Genomic DNA, 14,745 nt, shown 5'->3' on the forward strand with positions numbered 1-14,745 from the left:
GCAGAGAGGCCCAGAGGATGGCTGTGTGGCTAGAGAGGCCCAGAGGCAGAGACCAGCTTGCTGCATGCAGACGCACTCTGAGTGAACAAGATTTTAGTGATTGACCTGCCACCATGGAAATAAAGTTGGATATAATCCTTTCACCCCAAGAACATTCTACTCTCATTTCTTTGGTCACATGGAATCCATAGTGAACTTGCCTGAGGCTGAAACCCATTGGCAAGACAATTGGCATAGTTGGCAGGATTCATTGGTGACCAAGGAAAAAAACAAGCTGCCTTCATGGAAGGAGTGTTTCAGCAGGCTGCACCTAAGGACAGGGACAACATTCAAGTGTGCCCCTGTGGAAATGTGGTATTGTGAAGGGGTGGAGGACTGGAGTCCACCCCAACAGAAAGCTGACTGAAATGTTGTCACTATGAAGTGCCCGAGAGGAAGCAGCACAAGAAGGAGCAGTGGTCTTAGAATGAACAGCACAAGAAGAAGCAGTATGGGAGTGCAGGTTTCCAGGTGCCATGGGGCAGTCAAAGGAAGAGGCCTGAGAAGAAGTGGTGCAAGAAGCAGCAGCACACAGGCTTCCAAGTGCTGTAAGAAGGATGTAGTGGAGCCATCAGCACCAGAAATGGAGGAGCGGAGGTCTGAAGAATGGATGCGGATGGAGGTCCTGCCATTGCCAGAGGCATCGGCCTCTCCTTGGTTGAGACCCCACCCAGTTGAAAACTGGTGGAAATCCAGAAAGACTCAGCAACCACAGGTTCTTGCAAGAGAGGTGCAGCCCCCTCCTCAGGTTGTGGAGCACTCCATGCTCTTCTTCTATCCTCAGGCTCCAGCACAAAAGGAAATATGGTTTGCTTCTTGAAGGAAGAATTTAAAGGGCCCTGTAAAGGTCACGAGGACCCAGATGTGGGTTGGTTTGAAAAGGCAGGAGCAGAAAGAAAGAAAGTAGACTGGATCTGTGGAAATTGATATTGGAGCAGCAGTTCTGACTGGTGAGGATGAAGCAGAAGGCAGAGATAAAGCAACAGGATCAGGCTGTGTGCCTACAAGACTTTCTGCTGGAGAGGTTGGAGAAGGTGGTTATTGTTAAGGCCCACCCATGGTCCTGTTGGTTAACTCCTTCAAGTAGAACTGGTTTGAATACAGCCAGGATGACCACTTGGTGGCCATGGATCTCCTCAGGCTTTAGGGTAATTATAATTTGTTGTAATTTTTGTTATTTGTATATTGTCACAGCCTCTATTATGGAATTTGGTTACATTGCTCGAGCTTTCTCACACAAGGACCATTGCAGAGGATTGAGGGCACATAGATTGAGAGAAAAGAATCCTGGAGGGGTGGAGTGTGGATAAAACAAAAGTTCCTGTGGCCAGGATTCTCACCTGGCCCTGTTTGGCTAGCTCAATACACATGTGTGGGCAATACATTGTTATTAACTCTATATAAAGAGCTCTGCCCAGTGCTCTGGGTGACATGGTGGCACAGCTGCAAGGCTGCAGGAAAGCAGAGCAGAGGCTAGAGTGGTGGCAGCACCGAGGACAGAGGCCCAGAGGACGGCTGTGCAGGCAGAGAGGCCCAGAGGCAGAGACCAGCTTGCTGCATACAGACTCACTCTGAGTGAACAAGATTTTAGTGATTGACCTGCCACCATGGAAATAAAGTTGGGTATAACCCTTTCATCCCAAGAACATTCTACTGTCATTTCTTTGTCAATATCCTAGAAATTATAGCCCATATATATCTTACAGACTTGGGGATCAAGTGACTCAACAATTTGTTTGTTTATAAATGACCTGTTATATTTGCATTATGTGTAATTTATCTCTATTAACAGAAAAAAAAACTTTAAAAAAAGAAAAAATTTGAGGCAGAGCCAAGATGGCAGCATGAGTAGGACAGTGGGAATCTCCTCCCAAAAACATATATATTTTTGAAAATACAACAAATACAACTAATCCTAAAAGAGAGACCAGAAGATACAGGACAACACCCAGACTACATCCACACGTGTGAGAGCCCAGCGCCTGGTGAAAGGGGTAAGATACAAGCCCCAGCCCGGTGGGACCCGAGCGCCCCTCACCCCAGCTCCCGGTGGGAGGAGAGGAGTCAGAGCGGGGAGGGAGAGGGAGCCCAGGACTGCTGAACACCCAGCCCCAGCCATCTGCACCAGAGTGCAGACACAGTGCATGCATGGAGGGCTGGAAACTAAGGAAACAGGGCAACAAGACCTCTGAGCGGGTACTGAAGCTGATGCCCCTGTGACAAAGAAAAGCGAGTGCTTTTTGAAAGTCTTAAAGGGACAGGGATGCAACAGCTGGATGGAAACAACCCAGGTCACAGTCCAGAAGCTGGAAATTCCAGGGAAACCCGGGTGCACTAACCCCCTGGGCAACAGCTCTGAGACCCTTCACGGAGGTAAACAGCCAAACAGCCCCCCATCCATTACTCCTCTGGAGCCCTGCCAAAGCAGAGAAGCAGCCTGAGGCTGGCCACGCTCTCAGCAAGGGAGCTTCCTCCATACCTCCGGGCAAGACACAAAGACCCAGTCTACATGCAATTGCCCAACACAAGCCACTAGGGGTTGCAGTTGTCCCAGTAAAGAAAGGCCAGTAGCAAGAGGAAAGTTTGGCTCTCCCAGCTGACAGGCAATAGCACCTTTCAACATGAAAAGGCAAAAAAATTTGATCCAGACAAGACTAACCCAGTCAGCTTCAGCATCTGCTACATCTTCCCCTGAGAAGGAACAATAGATTTAACCAGTCTTCCTGAAAAAGAATTCAAAACAAAAGTCATAACTATCCGGACGGACTTGCAGAGAAATATGCAAGAACTAAGGAAGGAGAATACAGAAATAAAACAAGCTCTGGAAGGACTTCAAAACAGAATGGACGAGATGCAAGAGACCATTAATGGACTAGAAAACAGAGAAAAGGAATGCAGAGAAGCTGATGCAGAGAGAGATAAAAGGATCTCCAGGAATGAAAGAATGCTAAGAGAGCTGAGTGACCAATCGAAATGGAACAATATCTGCACTATAGGGGTACCAGAAGAAGAAGAGAGAGAAAAAGGGATACAAAGTGTCTTTGAAGAAATAATTGCTGAAAACTTCCCCAAACTAGGGGAGGAAATGGCCTCTCAGACCACAGAGGTACACAGAACTCCCATGACAAGGGATCCAAGGATGGCAACACCAAGACACATAATAATTAAAATGGCAAAGATCAAAGACAAGGACAAAGTATTAAAGGCAGCCAGAGAGAAAAAAAAAGGTCACCTACATAGGAAAACCCATCAGGCTATCATCAGACTTCTCAACAGAAACCCTACAGGAAAGAAGAGAATGGCATGATATACTTAATGCAATGAAACAGAAGGGCCTTGAACCAAAACTACTGTATCCAGCACGATTATCATTTAAATATGAAAGAGGGATTAAACAATTCCCTGACAAGCAAAAGTTGAGGGAATTTGCCTCCCACAAACCACCTCTACAGGGTATTTTAGAGGGACTGCTCTAGATGGGAGCACTCCTAAAAAGAGCAGAGAACAAAACACCCAACATATGAAGAAGGGAGGAGGAGGAATAAGAAGGGAGAGAAATAAAGAATCATCAGACCATGTTTATAACAGCTCAACAAGCAAGTTAAGTTAGACAGTAAGATAGTAAAGAAGCTAACCCTGAACGTTTGGTAACCACAAACTTAAAGCCTGCAATGGCAATAAGTACATACCTTTCAATAATCACCCTAAATGTAAATGGACTGAATGCACCAATCAAAAGACACAGAGTAATAGAATGGATAAAAAATCAAGATCCATCCATATGCTGCTTACAAGAGACTCACCTCAAACCCAAAGACATGCACAGACTTAAACTCAAGGGATGGAAAAAGATATTTCATGCAAACAACAGAGAGAAAAAAGTAGGTGTTGCAATACTAGTATCAGACAAAACAGATTTCAAAATAAAGAAAGTAATGAAAGATAAAGAAGGACATTACATAATGATAAAGGGCTCAGTCCAACAAGAGGATATAACCATTATAAATATATATGCACCCAACACAGGAGCAACAGCGTATGTGAAACAAATACTAACAGAACTAAAGGAGGAAATAGAATGCAATGCATTCATTCTGGGAGATTTCAACACACCACTCACTCCAAAGGACAGATCCACCAGACAGAAAATAAGTAAGGACACAGAGGCACTGAACAACACACTGGAACAGATGGACCTAATAGACCTCTATAGAACTCTATATCCAAAAGCAACAGGATACACATTCTTCTCAAGTGCACATGGAACATTCTCCAGAATAGACCACATACTAGGCCACAAAAAGAGCCTCAGTAAATTCCAAAAGATTGAAATCCTACCAGCCAACTTTTCAGACCACAAAGGCATAAAACTAGAAATAAACTCTACAAAGAAAGCAAAAAGGCTCACAAACACATGGAGGCTTAACAACATGCTCCTAAATAATCAATGGATCAATGACCAAATCAAAATGGAGATCCAGCAATATATGGAAACAAAAGACAACAACAACACAAAGCCCCAACTACTGTGGGATACAGCAAAAACAGTCTTAAGAGGAAAGTATATAGCAATCAAGGCCTATGTAAAGAAAGAAGAACAATCCCAAAAGAATGGTCTAATGTCACAATTATCGAAATTGGAAAAAGAAGAACAAATGAGTCCTAAGGTCAGCAGAAGGAGGGACATAAGAAAGATCAGAGAAGAAATAAATAAAATTGAGAAGAATAAAACAATAGCAAAAATCAATGAAACCAAGAGATGGTTCTTTGAGAAAATAAACAAAATAGATAAGCCTCTAGCCAGACTTTTTAAGAGGAAAAGAAAGTCAACACACATCAACAGAATCAGAAACGAGAAAGGAAAAATCACAACAGACCCACAGAAATACAAAGAATTATTAGAGAGTACTATGAAAACCTATATTCTAACAAGCTGGGAAACCTAGGAGAAATGAACAACTTCCTAGAAAAATACAACCTTCCAAGACTGACCCAGAACGAAACAGAAAATCTAAACAGACCAATTACCAGGAACAAAATTGAAGCAGTAATAAAAAAAACTACCAAAGAACAAAACCCCCAGACCAGATGGATTTACCTCGGAATTTTATCAGACATACAGAGAAAACATAATACCTATTCTCCTTAAAGTTTTCCAAAAAATAGAAAAGGAGGGACTACTCCCAAACTCATTCTATGAAGCCAACATCACCCTAATACCAAAACCAGGCAAAGACCCCACCAAAAAAGAAAACTACAGACCAATATCCCTGATGAACATAGATGCAAAATCACTCAACAAAATATTAGCAAACCGAATTCAAAAATACATCAAAAGGATCTTACACCATGACCAAGTGGGATTCATCCCAGAGATGCAAGGATGGTACAATATTCGAAAATCCATCAACATCATCCACCACATCAACAATAAGAAAGACAAAAACCACATGATCATCTCCATAGATCCTGAAAAAGCAATTGACAAAATTCAACATCCACTCATGATAAAAACTCTCAGCAAAATGTGAATAGAGGGCAAGTACCTCAACATAATAGAGGCCATATATCATAAACCCACAGCCAACATTATACTGAACAGCGAGAAGCTGAAAGCTTTTCCTCTGAGATCGGGAACTAGACAAGGATGCCCACTCTCCCCACTGTTATTTAACAGAGTACTGAAGGTCCTAGCCACGGCAATCAGACAAAACAAAGAAATACAAGGAATCCAGATTGGTAAAGAAGAAGTTAAACTGTCACTATTTGCAGATGACATAATATTGTACATAAAAAACCCTAAAGACTCCACCCCAAAACTACTAGAACTGATATCAGAATACAGCAAAGTTGCAGGATACAAAATTAACACACAGAAATCTGTAGCTTTCCTATACACTAACAATGAACCAATAGAAAGAGAAATCAGGAAAACAATTCCATTCACAATTGCATTAAAAAGAATAAAATACCTAGGAATAAACCTAACCAAAGAAGGGAAAGACCTATACTCTGAAAACTACAAGTCAGTGTTAAGAGAAATTAAAGGGGACACTAAAAAATGGAAACTCATCCCATGCTTGTGCCTAGGAAGAATTAATATCGTCAAAATGGCCATCTTGCCCAAAGCAATATACAGATTTGATACAATCCCTATCAAATTACCAGCAACATTCTTCAATGAACTGGAACAAATAATTCAAAAATTCATAGCCAAAGCAATCCTAATAAAGAAGAATAAAGTAGGGGGGATCTCACTCCCCAACTTCAAGCTCTACTACAAAGCCATAGTAATCAAGACAATTTGGTACTGGCACAAGAACAGAGCCCCAGACCAGTGGAACAGACCAGAGACTCCAGACATTAACCCAAACATATATGGTCAATTAATATTTGATAAAGGAGCCATGGACATACAATGGGGAAATGACAGTCTCTTCAACAGATGGTGCTGGCAAAACTGGACAGCTATGTGTAGGAGAATGAAACTGGACCATTGTCTAACCCCATATACAAAAGTAAATTCAAAAATGGACCAAAGACCTGAATATAAGTCATGAAACCATTAAACTCTTGGGAAAAAACATAGGCAAAAACCTCTTAGACATAAACATGAGTGACCTCTTCTTAAACATATCTCCCCAGGCAAGGAAAACAACAGCAAAAATGAACAAGTGGGACTATGTTAAGCTGAAAAGCTTCTCTACAGCAAAAGACACCATCAATATAACAAAAAGGAACCCTACAGTATGGGAGAATATATTTGTAAATGACAGATCCGATAAAGGCTTGACATCCAAAATATATAAAGAGCTCACACGCCTCAACAAACAAAAAACAAATAATCCAATTAAAAAATGGGCAGAGGAACTGAACAGTTTTCCAAAAAAGAAATACAGATGGCCAAGAGACACATGAAAAGATGCTCCACATCGCTAATTATCAGAGAAATGCAAATTAAAACTACAATGAGGTATCACCTCACACCAGTAAGGATGGCTACCATCCAAAAGACAAACAACAACAAATGTTGGCGAGGCTGTGGAGAAAGCGGAACTCTCCTACACTGCTGGTGGGAATGTAAATTAGTTCAACCATTGCGGAAAGCAGTATAGAGGTTCCTCAAATGCTCAAAACAGACTTACCATTTGACCCAGGAATTCCACTCCTAGAAATTTACCCTAAGAATGCAGCAATCAAATTTGAAAAAGACAGAAGCACCCCTTTGTTTATTGCAGCACTATTTACAATAGCCAAGAATTGGAAGCAACCTAAATGTCCATCGGTAGATGAATGGATAAAGAAGATGTGGTACATATACACAATGGAATATTACTCCACCATAAGAAGAGGGCAAATCCTACCATTTGCAGCAACATGGATGGAGCTGGAGGGTATTATGCTCAGTGAAATAAGCCAAGCAGAGAAAGACAAATACCAAATGATTTCACTCATCTGTGGAGTATAAGAACAAAGGGAAAACTGAAGGAAAAAAACAGCAGCGGAATCACAGAACCCAAGAATGGACTAACAGGTACCAAAGGGAAAGGGACTGGGGAGGATGGGTGGGTAGGGAGGGATAAGGGGGGAAGAAGAAGGGGGGTATTAAGATTAGCATGCATAATGGGGGGGTGGGAGAAAGGGGAGGGCTGTACAACACAGAGAAGACAAGTAGTAATTCTAAAACATATTGCTATGCTGATGGACAGTGACTGTAAAGGGGTTTATAGGGGGGACCTGGTATAGGGGAGAGCCTAGTAAACATAATATTCTTCATGTAAGTGTAGATTAATGATAACAAAAAAAAAAGGCAGTTCCTGTGTGGTGACCTCCAATGAGTTCTACACAATGATATAAAGGGCAAAACAAAGTGTGGGCAAAGGGTCGGTTTGTGTTTATACAGAAGATCAAAGCCTAATTGGGCTACCCAGAAAATGAACTAAGATACGATATGAAGAAGAACTTCCAACTTCAGCACTCTCTGGAAGAGTCATACCAGAAGATGATCATCAAAAAACCTCAACAAAGATCCAGGTGCTGCTACAGTTGTAGCTGCATTGATCCCACCAGTTCCTGGACTTGCCATGGGAACAAAGAAGGAGATATCTAAGCTGGCCTGTGCATACAGTAAAACAACAAATTTGACTGGATCCATACTGTCGGAACTCAACCAAGAATTAGGAGAAGTGCAAGTTGTAGCGCTCCAAAATCTTACAACTACAGACTATCTACTGTTAAAAGAACATATGGGATGTGAAGAGTTCCCAGGAATGGGTTGTTTTAACTTGTCTGATTTCTCTCAGACTACTCAAGTTCAGTTGGACAATATCCATCATATCATAGATAAATTTTCACAAATGCCTAGGATGCCTAAAAAGTTTTCTTGGTTTCACTTGAGATGGCTGGTAATTATAGGTCTGCTTTGGTTATGTTACTGTATTCATATTATGTTAATGTGTGTGCGCATTTAATTAGTAGTTTAAAACCTATACATGCTTAAGTTACTCTACAAGAAGATATGTCAAAGAAATAATCAATCTTTCCATGTTTTCTTCCGCCTGCTACTTCTATAGCTTTTCTTCTTCCTTCCTAATTACAACCCTTAAATAGAAATCGTGCCTCATATTGAATTTACTGAGTATCATAATTCTTCCAAGTGGTAAAGATACCTCAAGACAAATGCTGGGCATAGAAGCCACAGGGCATAAATCTGCAAAGAAGTAAAAAGCTAACCTTCTCAAACAATATTGCTTCTCTCTCAGTTACCAACTTTACATTTCCCTGTATGGCCCCGGAATATGACTGGTTAAGAGACGGGTAAGATTCCTCAAGGGAGGAACAACCTAAGATAGGCACAGTCGCAGGGGGGCCATCAGGTGAGAAATTGGGGATCAACAGAGGTGAGGCTTCGAACCTCACCCCCCCTGTTTTGAGAGAAATCTTCTGCATCCGTGGATGTTTTGTGGCCCTTGTCTAGCTTGGATTAGCACTTAGTCTACAGGCACACACCTGATCATCTACATTTGCTCTCTTACAACACTAAACTATGTTTTCTACCTTTATCTTGCATCTACCTACCACTTCAGCATTTTATTTAAAATAATAATAATAATAATAATAAGGGAGAAATGTGGAATCCACATATAAATCAAGTATAAAAATCAAACGAATATTCATATTTGACCTGATAGTTTATAGTTCATAATGCGTGATCAAAACTGAAAGTTTCTGTGATGACTGCTCTTGTACTGTTCACCATGTAAAAACTTATTCACTATGTAAGAATTTGTTCACCATGTAAGAACTTGTTCGTTATGCTTCAGAAGATTGGAGACTGACGAGAATTAGGCTTGGGGTGGATTAATGATTGTGCATTGAGCATTGATCCCCCTCTACAGAATTTTATTGTTGTTAACAACCATTTGATCAATAAATATGATAGATGCCCTCTCAAAAAAAAAAGAAAAAATTTAAAGAATACCCTAAGTAGAAAAATAGTATGAATGATTTATTCCTTCTTCATGCTTTTCCATAATTTCTAAGTTTCCTAGATGTATATATGATCAGAAAAAACAAAATTCAGAAATGAGATAGCAAGAGGTTAACTAAACAGGATCGAGAAAAATAGATATTGCTTCCAGAATTTGAGGAAGTAATACTTACATTAGTTTTAGAAAATTCCTATGTCAGGTGGATTTTTCAGGCTCATTTACAATAATAAGAGCTTAACTACTGAACAGTTCCCAGGTGCCTGAAACTATTCTAAGTACTTCCTATGTATTATCTCAGTTAATCTTAACAGCAACCCTAAGAAGTAGGACAAGTATTAATAGACCCATTTTCAGATAAAGAAACAGACATAGAGAAGTCAAGTAATTTGCCCAGGGGGGTCACATCATCTTTAGAGCATGCAGTACCCAAAATTGATTGCAAATAATAAAATAATTTTTATTGTCATTGTCCAACAGGAAGCTCTAAAATATCCAGTAGAATTCCCAAAGACAATAAAGAAAAGTAAGAAATTAAAATGCATTTAAGCATGGGTTCATTCAAGATAAAGAAAACTACAAAAATCTCCATACTTTATTTTGTTTTATTTAATCAGTTATGATAATCAAGTAAGACTTAGAGAAATTTTGGTTATATCAAGATCTTACTGCTAACAGGACTTCCTTTCAGATTCTACTTTACTCACAATAAGCAGAAACAGTATTGTCCTATGGATACAATAGCATGAGTTAGTATTATTAAATGATCAGATCTTATTTTTGATTTATCACCTTTTTCCCAGAAAACCAAGGCTGTGCCTGTAGTACAAGGGAACTTTCCCCATTTAGCGTGGTGCTTTCAACTGAGTATAATGTGGTCCAATAGAGATATCCTCCAACTGAATCCACCACCATGTCATTCACCAACAGCTTCACATGAGTCACAATGTCTGTGTGTCCTGTCAATACAGACTGCCTTTGTATCTACAAAACATGAGTGTACGGCTGGTTAATGATTTTTCAAGTGAGATCATTATTTCTGAATAATTTATTGCAATTAGTAATTTGCAACATTCATCATTCATTCCACCACAAATATTTCTTAGCATTAAGTGCTGGGTAGCATGCAAAGTCCTGGAAACATGACAGACAGTCATGGCACTGACACCAATTGAGCTTACTTCTTTTGCTGTCTCTAAAGGGAAGGGCAGTCAATTCATTTTGAATTAAAATACTTACACTTCCTAACCATACACCCAGAGAATTGAAACACTTCTAGATAAGAATGTGTTTGATTGAACCCCTGAAGATGTGTATATCCTGATAAATGATGACACCTCTCCTTGCTCCCCTCTATCAGTGTGTTGCCCAAATATTAATTACTGACATTATTGAGTAGCTATTATATGTCAGGCTCTTTTAATTTTTTATAATATTAGCTCTTGTAACCCTAACAGTATGAAGGATTTCTATAACCTACTTTTTCACAAGTAAATTGAGTTCAAGGAAGTTAAATAATATTTCCTGGAGTTAAATAGTTTCATAAGAGATAGAGCAAATACTTGAAACCAATTTTTATGTCTTTCACATCCTCCTTAAAAATTGTTTTTAAACTACCCTGATTTAGAGAGTGTTCTCTGATTAATACTCAACTCCATTCTACCTGCATATCATTGGCACTTATGATTTCAGACTATACAACATTGCTTTACCTGTAAACACATTGCTTTGCATGCATCTTCTATTATTTTGTATATGTATTTTATCTCATCAAAAGAGCAGGGACAAGGGGAGATGGTTGCACAACACTGAACATAATAAAAACCAGTGCATTTTACACAATAAAAGGATGCATTTTTTTGTATGTGAATAGCTGATGTTTTTCTAGGAATAGCAGATTTGTATCTACTATTTACTCTATATTCCCTACTATGCCTGTCCTCAAGGTTCTCAGCACATCGGTAAAGACAAATGATTACTGAGTGAATAAATGAATGGACAACAAGTGCTATCCTGATCAGAAAATGATTTCAGTACCATATTTCTTGATCTGTCAAACCAGTGTTCTCATCATTAACCATCCTTCTCTTAAAAGTGTACCACTCCACCAACGTGCAGGATGTTTTCATTTTGCATCCAGACCCACTCTGCACCCTCTCAACCCTGTACTCTGTGACCCCGGAAGCTGACATCTATAGACTGCATCCACTGGACTCCCTGTTCCCTGGCTTCCAGAGAGGTTCAACCAATGGAAGCATAGGCAGAAAACTGGAAGGCACAAGGAAAGAGGGAATGGAGTACTTATTCCCCCAGATCGCTCCTTGTCAGACCATACATTTGGCAGTGGCTGTGTGTCATGTCCACAACTCCTGTGGTTTCACCCTTCACAGGTCCTTCTTTCCCCCAACCCCCTTTACCCCTGGAAGTGGTATATCCTCCCACACTTGCAAGCCCAGGGCATGCTTCACCATCCATTGCTAGTTTTCCTTCGCCCTGTCCACACCTCTGAAAACAGTTCCTTTGTTTGGTTTCCTTTAATCACGACTTTGGAGTGTGCCACTGTCCTCCGGGACACTGACCCACAGGTGAACATTTTAATATATTTATTCTAAGGTATTATTGAAAATATATAACTAGTACACCAAATAGTGATATAAAATTTCCTTTGCACATAAATGCATTCTAATTAAAAAGTGAGTGGGTTAGGAGGCACAGATTAAATAAATAATAGCCTAGGTAGTACACAAGTATGGAAACATGGAAGTTACTAAGTGGGTGGACTCTGTGCTTGAACAACCAGAATGCTGAGCTTTAACTTACCACATATGTCTTTCCAGCCCAGTAGATAAAGTGACCCAGCCACTCAAAAGCTAAAGCCCCTGCTCCTGCAATGTTGGGTATGCGGTAATTCTCTGAGATATCCGTCCCATTCAGCAGCCACACATAAACATCACCTTTCATGTCGCTGTAGTAGAGGTTGTTGTTATACCAATCCATGTCTCAAAACAAAGTGAATTGGTAGCAGTTATTTTTCACAGATGACAGCATAAACATGGTGAGTAAACAAATCGCCTATATACCTCAATGTGATTTTAAAGCACATCCTACTATAGATATTCACTAGATTACTTCAACACTGTTATCTCAAAATCTTAACCTCAGAGACCAGTGAGAGGAACTAATATTCACTGAGTATCTGCTCTTTGCCAAACATTGTTCCAGGCACTTTCCATACCTCATTTAACTCCTAAAACAAAGTTATGAAGTAGGAATTATCCCCATTCTTGACATGGTGAACTCATGACTCAGTGAGATCATCTATTGTGCTCAAGGCCTCACAGATTCAAGCCAACTCCAAAGCACCCTTCATTCTATCACCACCTGCTAAGTCTGACTCCTGTGTTGGTTAGAAATGCTGTTGTGTCTTTAATAGCCAAGCAAATAGATTCAGTATTCTTAGTTAGAGAAATTACCTTCAGGCAAGATCATTGTTATACCATGCTAGAATGAGGGCTTTTCTTCATTCTAATGTCTGCCAGGAAAACTCACCCTTTCATTACTTAATAATCCTCTTTGTCAAGAAATTCTTTCTTACACTTTATTTAGAACTCCATGCAGCCATTCCTTGCTTTAGTCTTATGGCAAACTTAATAAATTGCTTAAGTATGGCTGTCTTAGTAGTGATTCTACAGCATCTTGCTATGCTGATGGACAGTGACTGAAATGGGGTTTGTGGGGGGGACTTGGTGAAGGGGGGAGTCTAGTAAACATAATGTTCCTCATGTAATTATAGATTAATGATACCAAAATTAAAAAAAATTTTTTTTAGAAAACCAGAAAAACAAAGTATGGCTGTCTTAGTGAAACAAGATAGGCTGCTACCATGAGACAACAGTGATAGGTTAAAACAAATGAGACATATATCAAAGGCTTCCTGAAATAGGCATAAATCAATAAATAACTTCACATTTTATAAAATAATAAATAGCATTCCTACTTGAGAGCTGACATTTTCTTAGTCATATCACTGGCAGTACAGTTCAGTTAATATATTTTCCTTTCATTACTAACCTACACCAAAACACTCAGCTCTTCTGATTTATTGAATAGCTTAGGAAGCCTTATGAGTAGAAACCTGTCATCCAAGTGAACAAGGGACTTGGTGTTTACCTGACACATTTCCTATATCAGAGGATAAGAATTCTTCTAGCCCAAAGCTATTTAATGGTTTACTCCAAAGCCCATCTTCTTTCACAGCCATGATAAATGGTGGTTCCAAAGCTGTTTGGTAAAAAGGGAATTAAAAGGAATATCACAGAAAGCATACTTTGTAATGCACTCATCTTATATCCTAAGATTTCCTTTATAAAGTAAAAGGATATCAACATTATGAAAAATACAGTTGACGTTTGAGCAACATGGGTTTGAACTGCATGGGTCCACTTACAGGTGGTTTTTTTTCAATAAATATTTCGGAAAACTTTTTGGAGATTTGCAACAGTTTGAAGAAATATTTTCTCTACTTTATTGTAAGAATACAGTATATAATACATGTCACAGACACATTATGTACTAATTGACTATTTATGTTATCAGTAAGACTTCAGTCAACTGCAGGCTATTAGTTTAAGTTTTGGGAAGCCAAAAGTTGTATGCAGCTTTTTGGCCTGCACAGGGGGTTTCATGTCCCTAACCCTGGCATTCTTCAAAGGTTTACTGTGTGACAATATGAGTAATTGTATCTGCTTATCTACATATTAAACATACATTCTGGTTTTTATGTAAATATGTGACATTGAATGTGAAGAGAAATAGTGGTGATGTCTCCTCTATAGCAATGTCATGGTCATGGCAGAATTTTTCCTCCGTTGGCTGCCAGTTGCCGTGGTCCCATTCAGAGCACCCAGAAGTAACTGTGATAACAACTGCACTGTAAATGGCACAGTTATCTTTCCATTTTCTTTCACCCAAGATGGAATTCAGCATTGTCCATAGCCCCTCAACTTCTCTCACCGTGGCCTTCAGAGTTTAAGGGGAGCTATTGCTTCATAGAGAAGAAAGCCAGGGAAAAGAAGAAAATACTGTTTCCTCAAAAATATCTTGAAAACTTTAAAGTAGTAGGCTAGAAACATAAGTTAAATATCATAAAGAGCTTTATTTGCTTTCCTAATGCACATGAAGCCCACACTCCAGGCAGCAATGCTCCCTTGTTCTAGTT

At 39.6% G+C, this 14,745-nt stretch overlaps 1 protein-coding gene across 1 annotated transcript in view; it reads right to left on the bottom strand.

Moving 5' to 3' along the window:
* The window catches only part of ROS1 (ROS proto-oncogene 1, receptor tyrosine kinase), a 127,099-nt gene that overhangs the window by 80,755 nt on the left and 31,599 nt on the right, over positions 1-14,745 (bottom strand). Inside the window, 3 exon segments of the mRNA XM_073219445.1 lie at positions 10,320-10,511; positions 12,348-12,526; positions 13,698-13,808. Of these exon segments, the coding sequence (XP_073075546.1) occupies positions 10,320-10,511; positions 12,348-12,526; positions 13,698-13,808 (482 nt within the window).

This window comes from Manis javanica, chromosome 13 (assembly GCF_040802235.1).
Source record: "Manis javanica isolate MJ-LG chromosome 13, MJ_LKY, whole genome shotgun sequence".
In the NCBI taxonomy this organism is placed as follows: domain Eukaryota; kingdom Metazoa; phylum Chordata; class Mammalia; order Pholidota; family Manidae; genus Manis; species Manis javanica.